The following is a 20,738-nucleotide window of genomic DNA, read 5'->3' as shown; positions in this document are numbered from 1 at the left end:
TCACGAGCACAGCCAGTCTGGGCCTTCCGTTTTTTCACTGAGGTGTGGAGATCGTGAAAGAAACCGGTCTCCTATCAAGTTCACAGTGAACAAACATCACACTATTCTTCTATAGTTGGCCACAATGAGCATGGTTATTGGGCGATGCCTAAGATGGAAGACCCCTCAGTCTGCATTGTCCCTAAAGGACACATACTTCCATGTTTCCATCCATCCACAATACAGGAAGTTCCTGGGGTTCACTTTTGGGGGTGAAGTGTACTAATATCAGGTTCTTCCATTCGGTCTAACTTTATCACCTCGCACTTTCACCAAATGCGTGGATGCAGCACTGGCACTGTTGCATCTTCAGGGCATCACATTCTGAACTACATCGACAATTGGTCGATTTTAGCTCAGTCTATTCAGTTAGCTGTTTGGCATCGAAATGTCTTTCTTGCATGAAAATGTTGGGGTTGAGGTTAAACGCCAAAAAGAGTGTAATTTCTCAGGCACAGAGGACCACTTTTCTAGGCGTGGTGTTGGATTCGGCTGCGATGAAACCACGTCTTTCTCCTGCATGTATCTATTAAATCCTATCAGCCATAAAGTGTCTCGTTCCCTATTCATGGATCAAGGTTACAGTCATAACGGAGATGTTTTGTATATTTGTTATTTCCATTTACTGTATAAATTTTATTAACCCTTTCGCACGTAAGTTTAAAATATTCTGGCTGACCCCCCAGCGTGAGTTTTTTAAGGCCACTGTTATTTAGAACGTATCACTTTATTGTTTCCATGGTGACGCATCCTTGCTTGTCACGTATCACAGCACAGTGCTGTATGACTGATGTTTTTTTTTTTTCGTTTTTCCTTTTTTATTCAAAATATTCACAAATTTGTCAACTATAGAATGAAATATCTGACATTCAGATTGTCAAATATGTGCAATTGGATATGTTTTGCTGTTTAAACACCTTTATAATGATCGCGTTAGTTGAGCTACAAGTGCAATGGGCGCCGCCATGTTAGTTTGCGCCGCACAGAGAAACGGATCTGTTGGATTTACAACATGTGAATTCATCCACTTCTCCCGAAATACATGAAAGTAAGTGAGCCAGTGAACTGGGAAAGAATAGAGTAAGCTTTTAAGTTACTTTCACAATGTGTATCTGATATGAATAAAACGTGTTGTCTAATTATTATGGAAAGGGTTGTTATTTCCACTTCTATAGACATCAGTGTGTATTTTACAAACTCTAAATGTATTGTTTTGTTAGTACTCATGTGTATTTAAATGTCTGAAAAATAAAATAAACATTATTTGGTTGAAAACACTGCATAAATATGATAAATGAAAAGTGCTGCACGCGTCCGTCTCTGGTTAGCGCCAGCCAAAGCGCGCACGCACATTTGAATTTGGCAGTTGATCACGTGATGCACTGAACGTTCTAATCACACCGGTGTGATCGTACGCGTCAAAGGGTTAAACAAATACATGTTTGTGTTTACACTAAAAATATATATTTTAAACAGAAATAATCACTACAGAAAGCATGATGAACAGTAGGAATTAATTCAGGGATGCACCAGTACCAATATTGGTATCAATATCAGGCCTGATACTGCATTCGTGTACTTGTTCTTATTAAAATGCTCCATTACCAAAAAATGATTCCATGCAGCATGTGTACAGTGTTTACACAATGAAACATAGATACATTTTCTTTACAGACATCCTTAATTTGTTATCTCCATTGTGCTGTCTGTTTATTTTTTTGTTGAATTTGTAGAATCTGAAACAAACTTAATATTCACGTCTGCATAGCTGTTGTGCGTGAGCTGATAAATGAAGCACATTGGGTGGATTGAGCAGCCACACAAATGCTGTTTATTTGTAGTTAAATTGTTTGAATATTTCAAGATAAATCTTGAACTGAAAAAAAAGCAATCACAAAAATAGACTTGAATGTCCAAATATATACTCTTACCTTATTGCAACACTTTATTGCAAAAGAAAAAATTGTAACACTTAGAATACTGTTCCGTCATTAATACCTACACAGGAAAAAATAAGTAACACAATACACTAACTAACAATAAACTCTGCATAAATGAATTAGTTAGTGCATAGTCAAATGTGGTAATTCACTATTAGCTAATCAATAACTACCATTTTTTTCACACCTCCTTGAGGACTAAGAATACAGGTTCATAATTAATGTGAATAATGCATAATGTATAATTAATTCTAAATTGAAGGTCATGGTTGTCACAGACACGTCAGGCTCCACCGCTCACCAATCACAGCGCACCCAGTCACCAGAATACTGATCACCGGCACCTGCACCTCATCAGCACCTCATCACTGTCTGCATAAAGAGCACTCACACACACCACTTGATGTCCGGTCTCGTTTACATTAACATTACCTGTATGCTTACCTTAAGGACTCACCACGATCTACTTACCTGCTTCCAAGAATCTCCTCGTGTGTTCTCTCCTCTCCGTGTGAGTGCTCCCTACCTCCAACGTCTCCAGTATCTCCAGCATCCCCAGCGTCTCCAGTATCTCCAGCGTTTCCAGCTCCAAGGTTCCCGGTACCTGTTAACCATAAAAGACTCTGTTATCATCCATTCATCTCAAGATACCATTCTACTGCACTGCTTACTCACCTGCACTTCTGCCACAGCTCATACTGGTTTTCAATAAAGCTCATCTAACTATCCAAGTCCGTCTCTGTCCCTTCTGTGTTGTAACAGAAGACCGGACCATAACAGCACATGGCCAGTATGAGCTCCCCGGATCCCTTCCAGGAACTTGTCGACGTTCTCCGACGAACACTCACCACCAGCGCACCTCCACCACCACAAGCCAGCACTTCCGCAAACACCGTCACCTCTTCCTCTCCGTCAGCACCTGCCAGTCCCATGGCTAGACCAGCGCCCTACTCAGGATCGGCGGAGGACTGCAGCGGTTTTCTCCTGCAGTGTGCAATGGTCCTGGAGATGCAACCGCACCTCTATCCCAGCGATGTATCCAAGGTAGCGTTCATCATCTCCCAGTTACAAGGCAAGGCGTTGCAGTGGGCTGAATCCATCTGGTCTCAAAAAGGTCCTGTCATTCAATCATATGATTCCTTCGTAACCCACTTCCGGGAGGTGTTTGGTAAACCCTCCTACGACTCCTCTATTGGTGAAAGATTGTGTAATCTCAAACAAGGTTCCATGACTATTAACGACTATGCCTTGCAGTTCAGAACGCTAGCCGCGTCCAGTGGATGGAACGAACAAGCCCTCATAACCACCTACCGTCAAGGTTTGGATCCTCGGGTGCGGTTGCATCTCGCTGCATACGAGGATTCCATCGGCCTCGAGCGATTCATCCAGCTGTCCATCCGCTTTGCCTCTCGTATGCAGTCGTGTATAGAAGAACACCAGGACCAGTCACTTTTCCACCATCTCCTCCGCCGACCAGAACCCGTCAGCCCTCCAGAACCAGCCCACGAACCCATGCATGTCGAAAATTCTCGCCTTACTCCTTCCGAGCGCCAGAGACGGCTGACCCTGAACCTCTGCTTATATTGTGGTTTACCTGGGCACATCATCTCGGCGTGCCCAACTCGTCCCCCTCGACCGATGGTGAGTGCCATTATTCCTCCACTCAATAAGATGAAACCACTCACCACTGTTGTCAACCTTACTGCTGCCGGTATTTCCCTTCCAGTGGTGGCGCTCCTCGATTCAGGGTCAGCCGGCAACTTCATCTCCGGCGCCCTCTGCAGGCAGCTCAAACTCAAGACCTCGCCCTCTCCGACTGTTTATCAGATCAACTCAATCACAGGAAAACCATTGAGCCGAAGATGTGTGCGCCGATGTGTGGGTCCCATTCAACTACGTGTCGGCATACTCCATGAAGAAGATATCCATCTGCTGGTTCTGGAGGAATCCACCTCTGACGTGGTTCTAGGGTATCCCTGGTTGGAGCAGCACAACCCTTCCATCTCCTGGAGAACCGGCGAGATCCTGAAGTGGGGCAAAGCCTGTTTCTCAAGCTGTTTCTCTGACCTTCCAGTTCCTCAGGTACCATCCTCTCATGATCTAGCCATCTGCACCACCTCCATCGAGAGTCCAGTTGAGAAACGTTCCACCGAAATCCCAGAATGCTACGCCCCCTTCAGTGACGTCTTCTGCCCGCAGAAAGCCTCCAAGCTGCCTCCACACCGGCCATGGGACTGTGCCATCGATCTGCTTCCGGGTGAGCCAGTGCCAAGGGGTAAGATCTATCCCCTTTCCATCCCGGAGGAGTAGGCCATGGAGGAATACATCAAAGAGGCCCTTGCTCAAGGATACATCCACCCATCTACTTCCCCTGCTGCTTCGAGCTTCTTCTTTGTTGCTTAAAATGACGGAGGCTTGAGGCCCTGTATTGACTACCGCTCCCTTAACAAGATAACCATCAAGTTCCGTTACCCCCTTCCTCTCGTCCCAGCGGCCCTGGAACATCTCCGTGGTGCCACTGTGTTCACGAAGCTGGACCTCCGCAGCGCGTACAACCTCATCCGGATACGCGAGGGGGACGAGTGGAAGACCGCCTTCATCACGCCCACCAGCCACTATGAATATCTCGTTATGCCGTATGGCCTGGTCAACGCCCCCTCCGTATTCCAGGATTTCATACATGAGGTGCTCCGGGAGTTCCTCCACAAGTTCGTGCTAGTTTATATCGATGACATCCTGATATACTCCCGGAGCCTGGCCGAACATCGCCATCACGTTGCGGAGGTCCTCCAACAACTTCGCCAGTTCCATCTCTTCCTCAAGGCCGGAAAGTGCTCCTTTCATCAACCTTCTGTTCACTTCCTCGGGTACATCATTGATCACAGTGGCATCCGGATGGACGAGGGGAAGGTGGACGCCATCAAGACCTGGCCAATCCCTACATCCATAAAAGAACTCCAACGTTTCCTCGGCTTTGCCGATTTCTATCATCAAGAATTACAGCTCCATAACCCATCCACTCACCAACCTGCTCCGTAACCAGCCCAAGTCTCTGTCCTGGACACCAGCTGCCACCAACTCCTTCGAAAGCCTCAAAGAAGCCTTCACCACCGCTCCCCTCCTCGTCCACCCTAACCCGGACCTCCCTTTCGTCGTGGAGGTGGACGCCTCCACCACAGGAGTGGGAGCCGTTTTGTCTCAGCAGCAGGGGACACCAAGTAGACTCCACCCATGCGCCTTCTTCTCCCGCAAGCTAAACCCGGCGGAGGTCAACTACGACATAGGAAACAGGGAACTCCTAGCCGTGAAGTTGGCTCTAGAAGAGTGGAGGCATTGGTTGGAGGGAGCCAAACATCAGTTCCTTGTGCTGACAGACCATAAGAATCTGGAATACTTACGAGCCGCCAAAAGATTAAACCCTAGACAAGCACGCTGGGCCTTATTCTTCTCCCGATTTGACTTCACCATTTCCTATCGTCCTGGATCAAAAAATGTCAAAGCAGACGCTCTCTCTCAACTTCACGCTCCTGGAGAAACCACCGCTGAACCTGAATCCATCCTCCCTAGTTCCATCATCATAAGTCCCATCTCCTGGTCAGAAGAGACCATTCCCTCCTCCAATGCTTCCACTAACCCTCCGTCGGGTTGCCCACCTGGCTTGCTATACATCACCCGAGCACGACGCACTCCACTTATCCACACAGCCCACTCTTCGCTAGGCACTGGCCACCCGGGGGTAAATGAGACCCTCTCGTTGCTAAGGGAACGCTTCTGGTGGCCGAGTATGGCATCTGATGTCAGAAGGTACGTGCAGGGCTGCAGGGAGTGCGCCATTTCCAAGAGCCCTCGCCATCTCCCATCCGGCAAGCTCCATCCTCTGCCCGTTCCTAACCGACCCTGGTCACACCTAGGAGTGGACTTTGTAACGGATCTACCCGAATCAGAGGGCTGCACCTGCATTCTAGTAATCATCGACCGTTTCTCCAAGTCATGTCGTCTAGTTCCACTAAGAGGGTTACCCACCGCCATGGAGACAGCTGAACTTATGTTCAATCACGTGTTCAGGTACTTTGGAATACCAGAAGACATCGTCTCAGACAGAGGTCCTCAGTTCATCTCCCGAGTGTGGAAAGCCTTCCATTCGCTCCTAGGTGTGACCGTAAGTCTATCATCCGGATACCATCCACAGTCGAACGGGCAGACGGAAAGGAAGATCCAGGAAATTGGCTGCTTCCTCCATACCTTCTGCCACGACCACCAGGACTCTTGGAACCAGTATTTGGGTTGGGCCGAGTACGCACAAAATTCCCTGCGTCAACCTGCCACCGGACTCACTCCATTCCAGTGCGTGCTCGGTTACCAACCCCCACTGTTCCCGTGGACCGAGGAACCATCGGACGTCCCAGCTGTGGATTACTGGTTCCGAGAGAGCGAGAGGGTCATCTGCAGAGAGCCCTGCGCAGACACAGGATGACGGCCGACCTAAGTCGCTCTCACGCTCCCACGCTCCCACCTACCAGCCCGGACAGAAGGTATGGCTGTCGACAAAAGACATCCGCCTGCGTCTGCCCTGCAAAAAGCTGAGTCCCAGGTTCATTGGCCCGTTCAAGATCCTCAAGCAGATCAACCCGGTGACATACAAGCTACAACTCCCCTCACAGTACCGCATACACCCCACATTTCATGTATCTCTCCTCAAGCCTCACCATCCCTCTGTTCCTCTCTCCACAGGGCCTGACGTGGTAGCCGCCGAACCCCCCCTTCCACTCATCGTAGAAGATGGAGCCACCTACGAAGTACGGGACATCTTGGACTCCTGGCGCCGGGGTGGCCAGTTGGAATACTTGGTGGACTGGGAGGGATATGGCCCTGAAGAACGCTCTTGGGTCCCCAGGAACGACATCCTCGATCCCAATTTGCTACTCACCTTCCACGCAAATCACCCTGACAGACCTGCCCCACGTGCAAGAGGACGGCCACCTCGATGCCGGGGTCCTCGGCCCTCAGGAGCGGGCCGTGGAGGGGGGGGTACTGTCACAGACACATCAGGCTCCACCGCTCACCACGATCTACTTACCTGCTTCCAAGAATCTCCTCGTGTGTTCTCTCCTCTCCGTGTGAGTGCTCCCTACCTCCAACGTCTCCAGTATCTCCAGCGTCCCCAGCGTCTCCAGTATCTCCAACGTTTCCAGCTCCAAGGTTCCCGGTACCTGTTAACCATAAAAGACTGTGTTATCATCCATTCATCTCAAGATACCATTCTACTGCACTGCTTACTCACCTGCACTTCTGCCACAGCTCATACTGGTTTTCAATAAAGCTCATCTAACTGTTCAAGTCCGTCTCTGTCCCTTCTGTGTTGTAACAATGGTAACCCACTAGTAATGGCTCAAGTATTACCAAATCCTTCAGAAGGAATTAATAATTATTTGGATCAGTATTCTAATGTTAAAAGCATGACAACTCCCTAATATTGACTGAAATCATTGTAAGCTTTTGAAGTTTTTGTAAAGTATTGGATAATAATGACTCAAGTGTGACTCAAGTGACAGTGTAAACCTTTGAGGTTTTTTTTAAGGTGTTGGATAGTAATTCATTCTGATGGATTTGGTAACACTTGAGTCATTACTAGTGGGTTACCATGATCTTCACTTTAGAATACTGATCAAAATGATCAGTAATTCCTTTAGAATGATGTAGTAATGATATAGTGATGTAGACTAAATAATAGTTTCTTGTGAGTTAATATTAATAACTAGAATGTTAATAGTGCATTGCTCATTTGTTCCTGTGTAGTTATTCATGAATGATAGAACTATTCTAAAGTGTTACCAAAAAAAATGTATATGAAAATAATTTGATGCATAATTACATTAATTGTGGACTGGTTCAAGATGTCTTACATAAACATTTGTGCTGCAACTTCTGTATATTGTGAACAGAGGTGTTCATGAAGTCAACAAAATCTTATATAATTGAGCGTTTTTAAGATATTACAGAAATGACTGCAGTGAAAATATATATATTACTTATTTGTAATTATTTATTATACTGCTCATATATATATATATATATATATATATATATATATATATATATATATATATATATATATATATGTATGTATGATGATCACTGGACTGTCACTGTCACTAGGACTGTTACTGCTTCCCCCTCAAAAAACTGCATGACATCCTTAAATCTGCATCTGTATGACTGTTTTGTATAAGATGCGTTTGTATACCTAATGGAGACTAAAATGTGTGTAGTTTGACTTATTTTACACAGTAATGGAATAGGTAATGGTGAAGCACTCAGTTTCTGCCAATATAATTTTGAATGTAAATAGATTAGACAATAATGTTTTTATGTTGTGAAGGGAAGTAATTGTTCTCTGTGATACTTACTGAACCGATCTGGCTTCTTGAATCACAGGCAGCAGCTTCTGAAGAACTTTTGTATTTTCAGCTTTATTGTTTCTATTAACAAATGTATTAAAATTAAACTCATCCAGCTTCTTCTCTGATGTCAACAACACAAAAGCTACAGCTGACCACTGAGATGAAGAGAGTTTGGCACTATATATTGTTTCTGATCCCAGATAATGTTGTATTTCTTCCACTAGTGAATGATCACCCAGTTCATTCAAACAGTTGAACAGATTGATGGATTTCTCTGGAGAGCGAATGGTCTTGATCTTCTTCTTGATATACTCAACTGTTTTTTCATTACTGTCAGAGCTGCTTCTTGTCTGTGTAATGAGTCCTCGTAGGAGAATCTGATGAGACTCCACTGACAGACCCAGAAGGAAACGCAGGAAAAGGTCCAGATGTCCATTTTTACTCTGTAGAGCCTCATCCACCGCTTTCTTTTGCAGCTCAGATAATGAAACCTGGTCTCCATGAGTTGCTTTTTTTCTTTTATTAAGCACATTTATATTGTTGTTTGTGAAGGAGAGGTGCACATATAGAGCTGCTAGATGTTCCTGAATGCTCAGATGAACAAAGCAGAAGACTTTTCCCAGATACAAGCCAAACTCTTCCCTGAAGATCTGAGTGCACAATCCTGAATACACCGATGCTTCTGTCACATCAGTGCCACACTCTCTCAGGTCTTCTTCATAGAAGATCAGATTGCCTTTCACAAGTTGCTGAAAAGCCAATTTCCCAAGTTTGAAAATCATGTCTTCATCTTTCAGTTTCTTCTTATAGTCCTTCTCATGTTTGATGTTGATCTGAAGGATCAGGAAGTGTGTGTACATTTGAGTGAGAGTCTTGGGAATCTCTCCGCTCTCTGCTTCACTCAACATCTTCTCTAGGACAGTGGCTGAGATCCAGCAGAAGACTGGGATGTGACACATGATGTGGAGGCTCCTTGATGACTTCAGGTGTGAGATGATTCTCTCAGCCAGACTCTGATCAGTGATTCTCTTCCTGAAGTATTCCTCCTTCTGTGGGTCATTAAAGCCTCGTACCTCTGTCACTCGATCGACACACTCAGAGGGAACGAGATCAGCTGCTGCTGGTCGTGAAGTGATCCAGATGAGAGCAGAAGGAAGCAGATTCCCCTTGATGAGGTTCATCAGCAGCACGTCCACTGAAGCTGATTCACTGACATCACACAACCTTACATCGCTCTCAAAATTCAGAGATAGACGACACTCGTCCAGACCATCAAAAATGAACAACACATTATGTTCATCACTAAAACTGTCAGTTTCTTTTATTTCAGGGAAAAATACATGAAGAAGATCTGAAAGACTAAGTTTTTTGTCCTTCATCAGATTGAGCTCTCTGAAAGGAAGTGGAAATATGAGCTGGACGTCCTGATTCTCCTTTCCTTCAGCCCAGTCCAGGATGAACTTCTGCACAGAGACTGTTTTTCCAATGCCAGCGACTCCCTTTGTCAGCACAGTTCTGATGGGTTTGTCTTGTCCAGGTAAAGGTTTAAAGATGTCATTGCATTTAATCGGTGTGTCCTCTGTTGCCGCTCTCCTGGATTGTGTCTCAATCTGTCTCACCTCATGCTCATTACTGATCTCTCCACTTTCACTCTCTGTGATGTAGAGCTCAGTGTAGATCTCATTCAGGAGTGTTGGGTTTCCCTGCTTTGCTGTTCCTTCACACAGACACTGACACTTCTTCCTCAGATTTGATCTAAATGTGTTTAAGGCTTCAGCAATGTTAGAGCCATGGCTGTAAAATCAAAATATGTTTTCTATATTATGAGAACATACTGTTTTATTAGGTTTATGGAATGTGTAAATTATTCAATTTTAAATTATCATGTGTTTGAGTAACATGTGATTAGCAAAAAATATAAAAATCCTACAATTTACCTTAAACCAGGATGCATTCTTTCATTAAAGTCTTGATTTACAGTTTCATCATACTTCATTTTCTTACAGGCAGGTTCTGTTATGACAGATCTGTATGGCGGGGTTGACCTTAAACATCATGAAGGAAATAAAGAATCAGACGTTTGGATATTGATGGAATTTTCATCATTAATTATTATGCCAACAATTGTTACTTATTTTTACTTATGTACCTGCTCCAGGGCACAGATCTAATATTCAGATTTTAAATTTTGTGAGAATTTACAACCAGGCCATATCTAAACACACCTCCACAGCTGGCACCCAGTTGTGTTTCTTTTCACCTCCCTGTGTTTGATTATCTGTCTGATTCAATGAATCTCTGTGTTTTATATCTGGTTTGTAAAATTAGATTTACAGGATGCCATGGCTAGTTATAGACAAGCTGCTTGTGTAAATGAATAATCTTCCTACATCCTACATTTACATGCAAGTATTTAAAAAAAAAAAAAAAAAAAAAAAAAGGCTATACCAGAGATGAGGCCATGTCTCCACTCCTATTTGTTTTTTTTCTTTTCTTTTTTTTCCCCCATAGATTCTTCATTGACATACACAGTATGTAAACAAAATTAAAACAAATCCACCTTTTCTAAATGAATGTACAAAATACACAGACACTCAAGATAAGTTAAACCACAAAATGAAACATGCATCACATATCTGAGAGACCGAAAACCTGTCAAACAACACTAAACTGCTCTTCTGACTCTGGGAATGTGCAGACTGCTGTGTTCTAGTTTGTATTTGACATTTAAGATTTTCATCAACATATGTAGGCATATTTTGTTTTGCACTGTTTAAAAAATCTGAAATTTAAAGCTGCTGTCCGCAACTTTTTTTGTGTTCAAAATTTACAAAAATGATATAATGAGCAAGTACAACATTATCCATTTTCCAAACCGTGTTTTTGTCTTACCCTAAATCATTATGGTACACTAATAATAAGTGTTTATTTTCAGACTATTTCAGACCGGACTGGTAGGACCCGCCTCAGAGTATCACAGTAACTGCGTGACTCGCTATAGACATACACAGAGAAAAGTAGCTCCGGCTACAATATTCTTCCGCAAGACGCATGCAGTTCTGTTTATTAACCTCTAGAGGGCCAAAAATCGCGGACTGCAGCTTTAAACTAACAGAAAATTAATCAACACTTTAGACTGTCTCTAAGCCAGAATCAAGCAATGAACAGAATCAACAAAGGCAACAGACTGCCTCCATTTTCCAACTCCAACTTCATGTCATTGCTACTTGTGACCTGACTGCTTAATTCAGATTCTAATACAAAATGTCATACTTTATTTTATATTTATTATATTAAAAAAAGTTTATACCTGAAATATGGCCTAGTATTTCCACTCTTAAAATTTTGTGGCGGTTCGATAGACCAGTCACTCTTCATAGACACACAGCTGGGATCTGGTGAGTCTGATTTCTCCTGCTGGACTGAACTGTAACAGAACAGATGTAGTTTACTCCTTCATATCACATAACACATTATTTTTCAGCAATAAGAACTTTGAGGAGACTTTAATTTACTTTAATGCACTTTCCCAGCCAACAAAAATATGCTCTTAGAATTTTTAGCTAACACTGCCATTAAGTTATGAAAACGTTATTTCTGAATGTTTTTAAACATTGAGAATGTATAGTTTTTTTAATCAACAATGTTTTTTTCTTGGTTTATGTGAACATTAGATTCTATCATTTTGAAAATGTTATGAAACCGTTATTTCGGAATATTTTCTGAACGTTCAAAACACTGAACGTACAGTATGGCCAGTCCATCACCAGGCTCACACACAGACACTTGAGTATCGCTTAATTTACCTCTGCTACATGTCTTTGAACTGTGGTGGAAACTGGAGTACCTGAAGGAAACCCACACTGAGAACAAAGAGAACCTGCTAATTCCTGGCTTAACTGAGACTCGAACCAGGAACCTTCTGGCTGTGAGGTGATAGTGCTACCCACTGAGCTGCTCTGTTTATATTTATGTTTATATGAATTGTGATACTGATAAAATGTAAGCAATTAATTTCTTATAGCCACATGTATGGATTTCAAAGTAACAGAATTTTTAAGTACCAAAAACTGTTAAGACATGTTTCCAGAGTGTTTACATTTTTTCTGGAGGATTAAAGGTGCTCTAAGTGATCCTGGGTGGAGTAACTTCCTGGTGACGTTCGAAGTGTTGTCAAGCAAAACAGAGGCTAGCTAGACCCTCCCTCCTCCTCCTCCGCCACCGCCTCCTCCCCTCCCCGCCGTGCTTCCTGAAACAGTCATGAACGCGCATTTAAAATCATTCTTGTCGGTTATTGGCTGGAGCGTGTTTATTATGATTCGTGGTCCAGGCTGCACCAGTTTGTTTTTATTGCCGTTTTTGGAGCTTGTGGCGACTACAGAGACCACGTTTTTTACAGTGTGTTCAGGGGACAGGCAGCTAGTGGATAGTGAGGAGATGTTTGACAAAAAATGTTTTGGCCTAAAAACGCGTGACATCGCTTAGAGCACCTATAAGTGCAATAAATATTTGAATACAAAAATGACAGATATGACTTCACTTTAAGATTCACATTTTACTGTAGTAGAACATTAAACTGTGTTAAAAGAAAAAAAAGTCTCTGGGAAGTACACAGTACAAAACATGGAATCATAAAGAGCAAAGCTTAAGTTTTCTAAACCAAAAACACAACCCTACCAAGTTAAACAAGGGAAAAAGAACAAACTCAACATGATAGAAAAAGAAAACACAACAAAATTGTGTTCTGCGTATACTGTATATGGAGTTTCAAACATTGTCGCTGTACAGTGATGCTTCAGGCTGGAGAGAGACCTAGAGTGTAACGGTTGTCTGCAGATGCTGGATATTTGGTTTAAAAATAATGTGGAATGGAGCGCATGCACAGAGTTGTGAGTAATAGAAAGACAATGAGAGAATTTAGTTGAGAATCAAATGAACACAACTTGCATTCATTATTTGTTCCTTATGCATCTGTCTTGTGACTTCATGTTCTCTTCAATTCTCTTTAATGATCAAACAAGTAAAAAAAAAAAAAAAAAAAATGTTAGCTGAACTTCCAACTAAACCATTCCAAAATACATAGCAAATATTAATAACATCATAAAGACGTTCCGAAAATGTTGTTCTAAGAACGTTTTGTTATGAGAATGTTCAAGTAAAAATAACATTGTAAGGATGTTCCATGAACGTTGTTCTCACGTTTTCTCTCTACATTATGAGAACATTCATTAAGTACAAATGAAATCATAAGGACGTTTCATGAACGTTGTACTCAGAACATATTATGATAGCATAATGAAAACATTCAGCAAATAATAGCACTAAAATGTTGTCCTGAGAATGTTATCCTGAGAACGTTTTCGCTCAACATTATGAGAACATCAGTCATGTAAAAATAATATCAAAAAGACATTCCAACAATGTTGTTCTATAAATGTTTCCTCTCAACGTCACGAGAATGTATTTTAATTATGAAAACATTATAAGACTGTTCCAGAAACATTATTTCAGGAACGTTTTTTCTAACATTTACATGACTTTTACATAATGTTAGTGAAAGTTATGGGAACGTTCCCTGTTTTAGCTGGGTTAATGTACTTTTTTTTGACATCTTTTTCTGTAACATGAAAAAAGTGGTTTAATATTTGATTCTCAGCCAGAATCAAGCAATGAACAGAATAAACAAAGGTAACAGACTTTAATTAGAGTTTCTGGATTCATTTTGATTAACTTAATGTCATTGCTACTCATGACCACCTGACTAAGTGCTTAATTCAGATTCTAATACAAAATGTCATACTTTATTGTATATTTATATTATATAAAAAGGTTTATAGCCTACCTGAAATGTGGCCAAGTGTTTCCACTCTTAAAATTTTGTGGCGGTTCCATAGACCAGTCACTCTTCATAGACACACAGCTGGGCTCTGGTGAGTCTGATTTCTCCTGCTGGACTGAACTGTAACAGAACAGATGTAGTTTACTCCTTCATATCACAGAACACATTATTTTTCAGCAATAAGAACTCTGAGAAGACTTTAATTTACTTTAATGCACATTTTCTGACATCTTTTTCTGTAACATGAAGGGAAGTTGTTTAATATTTCATTCTCAGACAGAATCAAGCAATGAACAGAATCAACAAAGGCAACAGACTTTAATGAGAGTTCCTGCCTCCATTTTGATTAACTTAATTTCATTAATGTCTAATACAAAGTGTAATACTTTATTTTTTATATATAAAAAAGTTTATACCTAAAATGTGGACATGTGTCTCCACACTTCAAATTTTGTGGAGGCTCCATGGACCAGTCATTCCTCATAGACACACAGCTGGGCTCTGGTGAGTCTGATTTCTTCTGGACTGGACTGTAACAGAGAAAAGATTCAATTTACTCCTTCATATCACAGAACACATTATTTATCAGCACTCAAGACTTTAATTCACTTTAATACACATTAATGTACATTTTTAGACATATTTTTCTATGACATGAAGGAAAGTTGTTTAATATTTCAGTACCCGTACCTGCATCCTATAGAAAAATCTTGATCTCTGGATGTTTGTGTATCATCCATGATGGAGCTGAGCACCTGACACCACCACTGTCTCTGAACAGGTAAACACGAAGAAATGAAACAGGCTTTATAATTCAGCTGAACAGTATAAACTAGAGAAAATTATAGGCCTACAATTGTATGTTAACACAAATGCCGCTTTGAACAATCAAACGCACTTAAAATCTGAAACGCCACATTTCATTACGTTCTTCGGCGAAAATGTTCCTATATGCCTATTGCGGAAGTCACCTGTAACCTTTCGGTAACCTACCTGTCTTGAACACACCTTTAACAAAATAATTGCAGACTCAAAATCCTTCCAGCAGTTAAACAAATTAAATTCCTACTTTTATTAACGTTTCTATTAAACACGTACTAGCCTATATATCCGCGTTGTAAAGAATCGATTCTGTTTAAAATGGCGAAACACCAACTCTGAATACTTTCATTTTTAATTTGTCACAATAGCAATGGTCACCTCCCATCACGTCACTCAATTTTCAAGGCAAGTAGCTACACACACACAGCGATAAAATGCTGCAGTCCAAAGGTCACTAATAAGTGTTCTTTGCAACACATTGATAGGCTAGATCAGTGGTTCCCAACCGTTCCCAACCTGTGGTCCGCGGCCCACTAGGGTGCCGCAGTGATCCTCCAGGTGGGCCGCGAGATAAATTAAAATTAATTTAAATATATTACTATAATTCCTTAATTTAATTATTAATACGTTACATTTAATACATTAAATTAAATGAATAAACAAGGCACCGCCTCTCTCGTACGTATTCTGTGATTGTTTCGGTTCAGCCCAGGTCGTTTGGTTTCTCATCGTGCTGCTGTGAAATGCAGACTCTCTCAGTGTCGCTAAAAAGGTTTTGATGGATGACGATAGTAATGAAGGTAAAGACGATTACAGTGACATACAGCAGTCGTACATTAGGAATGCACGAGTCCGCAATTATTGATGCGCAAACAAACCGTGCATATGTGCGCTCTCGACTCACTGATCGCTATAACATCGTAATTCTGCATGAACACAGTTCAATTATATCCGCGTAGTTGTCCAAATCAATGTACATGTACATGAGTGTTTTATAACGGATGCTCGCCGAACAAGCGTGTTTTGGAGAAGTTTAAGAGGATCAGCGGTGTTATATGTGTTATATGTCAATAATTTTGAATGGATCCGCATAGTTTTTAAATTCAGTCCTTTGGTATCTCCCTGTGGTCTTGTTTGGTATGGCAGGTTGACTTGTGCTTAAGTTACTGTATTACTGGGCCGTGCCGTGTTGATTCAGAGAGGAGGTGGGCCTTGGTCTAAAAAAGGTTGGGAACCACTGGGCTAGATTATCGTATGGACACCTGTGGAATGTGTTAGGCTAGCCTACTACCTTCATACTGAGTTATTTGGCGTACAGAACATCCAAACAGGCTACACATAGAGAAGAATTAAATGACTTCATGGAATGTTCAATTAAATTAGCGAAATAAACATATTTTAGGTTATCTTTATGGGTACTTGTAGCTGGACTTTTTCCAAAATAAATTCCCTTAAAACACACTTTTTACACTCTGGTTTAATTTCGTTAGCAACCAGCAGTGGACAAACAGATGTTTTGTCTTGTTTCTGGAAGTTAACATTTCCTCAAAGTTGTAATTTCCAATTGTAATCTCAAATTTTGAACTGTTTTATTAAACATTAAACATTTGTTTTGAAAGACTTTATCTTGCTAAGGTTAATTCGCTACCAATATATTCTACAATTAAATATTTGTGAAATTGCAATACATATTTACAATCGCATTTTTACCAAGACACTGGAATGCTGCTGGCCTTAGATCTTAAAATAAAAGAGTAGACATTATAAAAGATCTTACATGGCATACAATAACAAAAGAGTATTATTAATGAGTGAATGAATTTTAAGGTGCCCTAGAACTTCTTTTTAAAAGATGTAATATAAGTCTAAGGTGTCCCCTGAATGTGTCTGTGAAGTTTCAGAATACCCCATAGATTTTTTTTAATTCATTTTTTTTAACTGCCTATTTTGGGGCATCATTATAAATGAGCCGATTTACGGTGTGCGGCCCCTTTAATTCTCGTGCTCCCCCGCCCCCGGAGCTCTCGCTTGCCTTGAACAGCATAAACACAGTTCACACAGCTAATATAACCCTCAAAATGGATCTTTACAAGTTCGTCATGCATGCTGCATGCATACATCGGATCATGTCAGTATTGTATTTATTTGGATGTTTACATTTGGTTCTGAATGAGTTTGAGGCTATATGCTTTGTGGCTAACGGCTAATGCTACACTGTTGGAGAGATTTATAAAGTTGTGTTTATGAATTATACAGACTGCAAGTGTTTAAAAATGAAAATAGCGACGGCTCTTGTCTCCGTGAATACAGTAAGAAACTATGGTAACTTTAACCACATTTAACAGTACATTAGCAACATGCTAACGAAACATTTAGAAAGACAATTCACAAATATCACTAAAAATATCATGATATAATGGATCATGTCAGTTATTATTGCTCCATCTGCCATTTTTCACTGTTTTCCTTGTTTGCTTACCTTGTCTGATGATTCAGCATTGCACATCCAGACGTTCTGCCCTTGTGTAATGCCTCGATCATGAGCTGGCATATGCAAATATTGGGGGCGTACACCCCGACTGTTACGTAACAGTCGGTGTTATGTTGAGATTCGCCTGTTCTTCGGAGGTCTTTTAAACAAATGAGATTTATATAAGAAGGAGGAAACAATGGAGTTTGAAACTCAGTGTATATCTTTTCCATGTACTGAACTCTTGTTATTCAACTATGCCGAGGTAAATTCAATATTTAATTCTAGGGCACCTTTAGGTGCTTATGAGCTGCTCCACAACTTCTGCCCAATTATGCAAGTATAGGTAACTGACAGCCTTCTCAACCATTTGGAATAACTTTGAAACGCCCCGTTCATTTTGACACGCCCACTATTCTGACCAGCAGAGAGCCATACTTGAAGTTTTTCTCCCAGATTTCTCCACCACATATTTATCCTCCATCATGGAGGCGCTTGGGGGATACCCCACCAAATCCTCTGCGTCTAGAGCAGGACTGCTCAAGGTCTTGCTGAGTGTGGCCGTGTGCATGGGCTCACTGTATCTACTGCAGAGTAAACTGTCGAAGTCAAGAAAAGCCAAAGATTTCTACTCGTTTGAAGTGAAGGACGCGAGAGGCAGGACTGTGTCTCTGGAAAAGTATCGGGGGAAAGTATGTTATGCAGTTTTTTTTTCCTGTTTTAGGTGGTTTAACTTAATTTGTAAGGCTTTTGAGAACACATAATTGTTCTGGTGTGTTTTGTGCAGCAGTGTTGTCACTCGAGGGCTCGCTGTCTCTGATAATAGGTCTCTCTGGTTGTAAACGTGGCGAGTGGGAGCGAGTTAACGGAGCAGAATTACCGAGCTCTGCAGGAGCTTCACCGAGAGCTCGGCACCTCGCATTTTAACGTGCTCGCGTTCCCCTGCTCGCAGTACGGGGACACCGAATCAGGAACCAGTCGAGAAATAGAGGCTTTTGCCAAATCCAACTACGGTGTGACGTTCCCCATCTTTAGCAAGATCAAAATAATGGGGTCTGAGGCGGAGCCCGCGTTCAGATTCATCACAGGTAGGTTTTACCTGAGAATATCTTCATTCGGTAACTTTAAAACGTTTTACACAAAATAACAATTGTAGCACTTTTGTGAAATAACATCAAAACGATTTACAGTCACGATTTGCTGAAAACTCCAGGAATTTTGGTTTTCTAGATTTATTCTTCAGAGCGGGGAAGGGCGACCCCTCGTGGTCACCGCCAATCGACATCACGTGACCGTTCGTTACTATTTTATTGTAAGAAATAACAACGGTATATATTATATAGTGCTCAGTCGTTTTTCAAAATACAAAGCATGAACATTGAAAGCACACAATGAACCCATAACATCAGTATCTTGAGGTAGGGTGTTGGTGCTTCCAAATTTAAGTACTCATTCACTTTTCTGTGCCATTTTGCCAAATTTCAGAAACTTCCCCTGCTCAGATTTTTGATATTGTTCACACACAACTGTTCTATACAATTGAAAAGTTTATTAAGAATGAGAATCTAGAAGGATATTAAGATATCATGAATACTTTTAGAGTTACTGGCACGCAAACTTTGGAAAAGCAATATTTATGGCACTCAGGCATGTTCTATATGCAATTGTGTTGATTGAAAAAAACAAGATACATTCAGTTTCAACATTATTTGTTCTTCATATATTTTTCTTTAAATGTAAAAAGTATGAGCTGTATGCATAGTAACCAAAATTTGTTTTTGAACACTGAAAATGTGTAGAATTGACTAATTTTCTCATGGAGCCACATTAATATCGCCATATCTCTGGGACTGAACCATCGAGGACCTTAAAAATGAACGTACCAAAAGAAATGTTTGTTAAAGGGATAGTTCACCCAAAAATGAAATTTCTGTCATCATTTACTCACCCTCAAGTTGTTCCAAATTTCTTTGTTCTGCTGAACACAAAAGAAGATATTTGGTAGTACGTTTGTAACCAAGCAGATCGCACACCCCATTGACTACCATAGTATTTTTATGTTTTTTGCTACTGTGGTAGTCAATGGGGGGATGAGATCTGTTCACAAGGATAAATCTTTCCGTCAATGCAGGAGCTGAGAGGAGAAATACCACGTGAGCTTTACTGTCTTCTCTCCTATTGGCTGTCGCTCCCAAAAGTCACTCTTCATTTGCATAAAGTTAAATGCAACTTTGTCACGCAACTTTGTCGCCCGACACGCCCCATCTGGTCACCAACAGTTGCTGTTGCTTGTTTCCCCTTGTTGGGAATTGGGACACAATTATGGTAGATCACTGCACAAAGGGAACCCACCCATAAATATTTTATCCCAGACCCTGTACATTTTTGTGAAAGCCCAGCTATGTATAGTAAAGCAAATCATAACCTCTAGTTTTAAATATGAGGACATTTCTAAATTAATTAATTTATATTAATAATGAATAATTTATAATATTATGAACTCAATATTTATAATATGTATATATCTACAACCTTTTCTCTAGATTCAGTACAGAGAATGCCGAAATGGAACTTCTGGAAGTTTCTTGTGAGTCCGGAAGGCCAGGTGTTGCGTTTCTGGAAGCCGGAGGAGCCCATAGAGGACATTCGAAAGGAAGCCACAGCCCATGTGCGAAATATCATACTGAAAAAAAGACAGGAGCTATGATGAGCACAACCCCCCTCAGAGACTCAAAAGTGAAACATTGTGCACATGTAAGCGCGTCGACATCATCTGTGGTCAAATGCGGAGAGCTTCACCTACAGTGACACCATTGAGAATTAAAGAATAATTCTGGTTAATGTGAATGATACTGACAGAAGATGGTCGCTTGAGGCCTGGCTTTGTGTCCTTGTGTATTAATGTTAATAAAAATTGAAATTTTGTGATTGGTAGTATGAGTTTGCAAAACGAAACGCCTCTTAAATCTGTCTTTTTGAACAGTTTTTTACAAGCTTAATTCTTGCAGTAATGCACGTTTCAGATCATTTTCTGGCATATGACGAAAAAACTAACAATCATCAATTACATATGTCAGGCATCTGGAATAAATTGAAGGTATTGCAGATAAATACATATTCATAATTTACTATAATGATGTAATTTAAGAACATAATTTATGAACTCGGATGTTTATTCAAGAAGAGCTGAATTTGCCATTTGCTGATGGTAAAATAGTAATAGTGAA

The 20,738-nt window shown here is 41.1% G+C and overlaps 2 protein-coding genes across 7 annotated transcripts in view; one reads left to right on the top strand and one right to left on the bottom strand.

The window, feature by feature from the left end:
* The window catches only part of LOC137027201 (NACHT, LRR and PYD domains-containing protein 3-like), a 58,209-nt gene extending 42,790 nt beyond the window's left edge, over nucleotides 1-15,419 (bottom strand). The window contains exons 1-6 of one of the 5 annotated variants that reach the window (XM_067395131.1): nucleotides 15,213-15,419; nucleotides 14,910-14,992; nucleotides 14,636-14,749; nucleotides 11,691-11,802; nucleotides 10,318-10,425; nucleotides 8,387-10,174 (exon numbers count right to left, since the gene is read on the bottom strand). In XM_067395131.1, coding sequence (XP_067251232.1) covers nucleotides 8,387-10,174; nucleotides 10,318-10,425; nucleotides 11,691-11,758 — 1,964 coding nt within the window. In that variant the 5' untranslated portion in view covers nucleotides 11,759-11,802; nucleotides 14,636-14,749; nucleotides 14,910-14,992; nucleotides 15,213-15,419. Of the gene's footprint in view, nucleotides 1-8,386; nucleotides 10,175-10,317; nucleotides 10,426-11,690; nucleotides 11,808-14,635; nucleotides 14,750-14,909; nucleotides 14,993-15,117; nucleotides 15,182-15,212 lie in introns of those variants that run through there. The other 4 variants (XM_067395133.1, XM_067395132.1, XM_067395134.1 and 1 more) reach the window with 4 other exon arrangements.
* Nucleotides 15,420-17,942: 2,523 nt separating this feature from the next.
* On the top strand, nucleotides 17,943-20,381 carry gpx8 (glutathione peroxidase 8 (putative)). Of its 2 annotated transcripts, none has more exons than XM_067395171.1 (3): nucleotides 17,943-18,203; nucleotides 18,338-18,599; nucleotides 18,742-18,884. In XM_067395171.1, the coding sequence occupies exons 1-3, from the start codon at nucleotides 17,997-17,999 to the stop codon at nucleotides 18,801-18,803; spliced, it is 531 nt and encodes a 176-aa protein (XP_067251272.1). In that variant the 5' UTR covers nucleotides 17,943-17,996; the 3' UTR covers nucleotides 18,804-18,884. The 2 variants fall into 2 exon arrangements, with proteins under 2 accessions (XP_067251272.1, XP_067251271.1); XM_067395170.1 differs by lacking the exon at nucleotides 18,742-18,884 and adding an exon at nucleotides 20,055-20,381 and having other exon boundaries at nucleotides 17,955-18,203.
* Nucleotides 20,382-20,738: the final 357 nt, after the last annotated feature.

This window comes from Chanodichthys erythropterus, chromosome 9, assembly GCF_024489055.1.
Source record: "Chanodichthys erythropterus isolate Z2021 chromosome 9, ASM2448905v1, whole genome shotgun sequence".
NCBI lineage: Eukaryota > Metazoa > Chordata > Actinopteri > Cypriniformes > Xenocyprididae > Chanodichthys > Chanodichthys erythropterus.
This window is presented reverse-complemented; position numbering and strand designations above follow the sequence as displayed.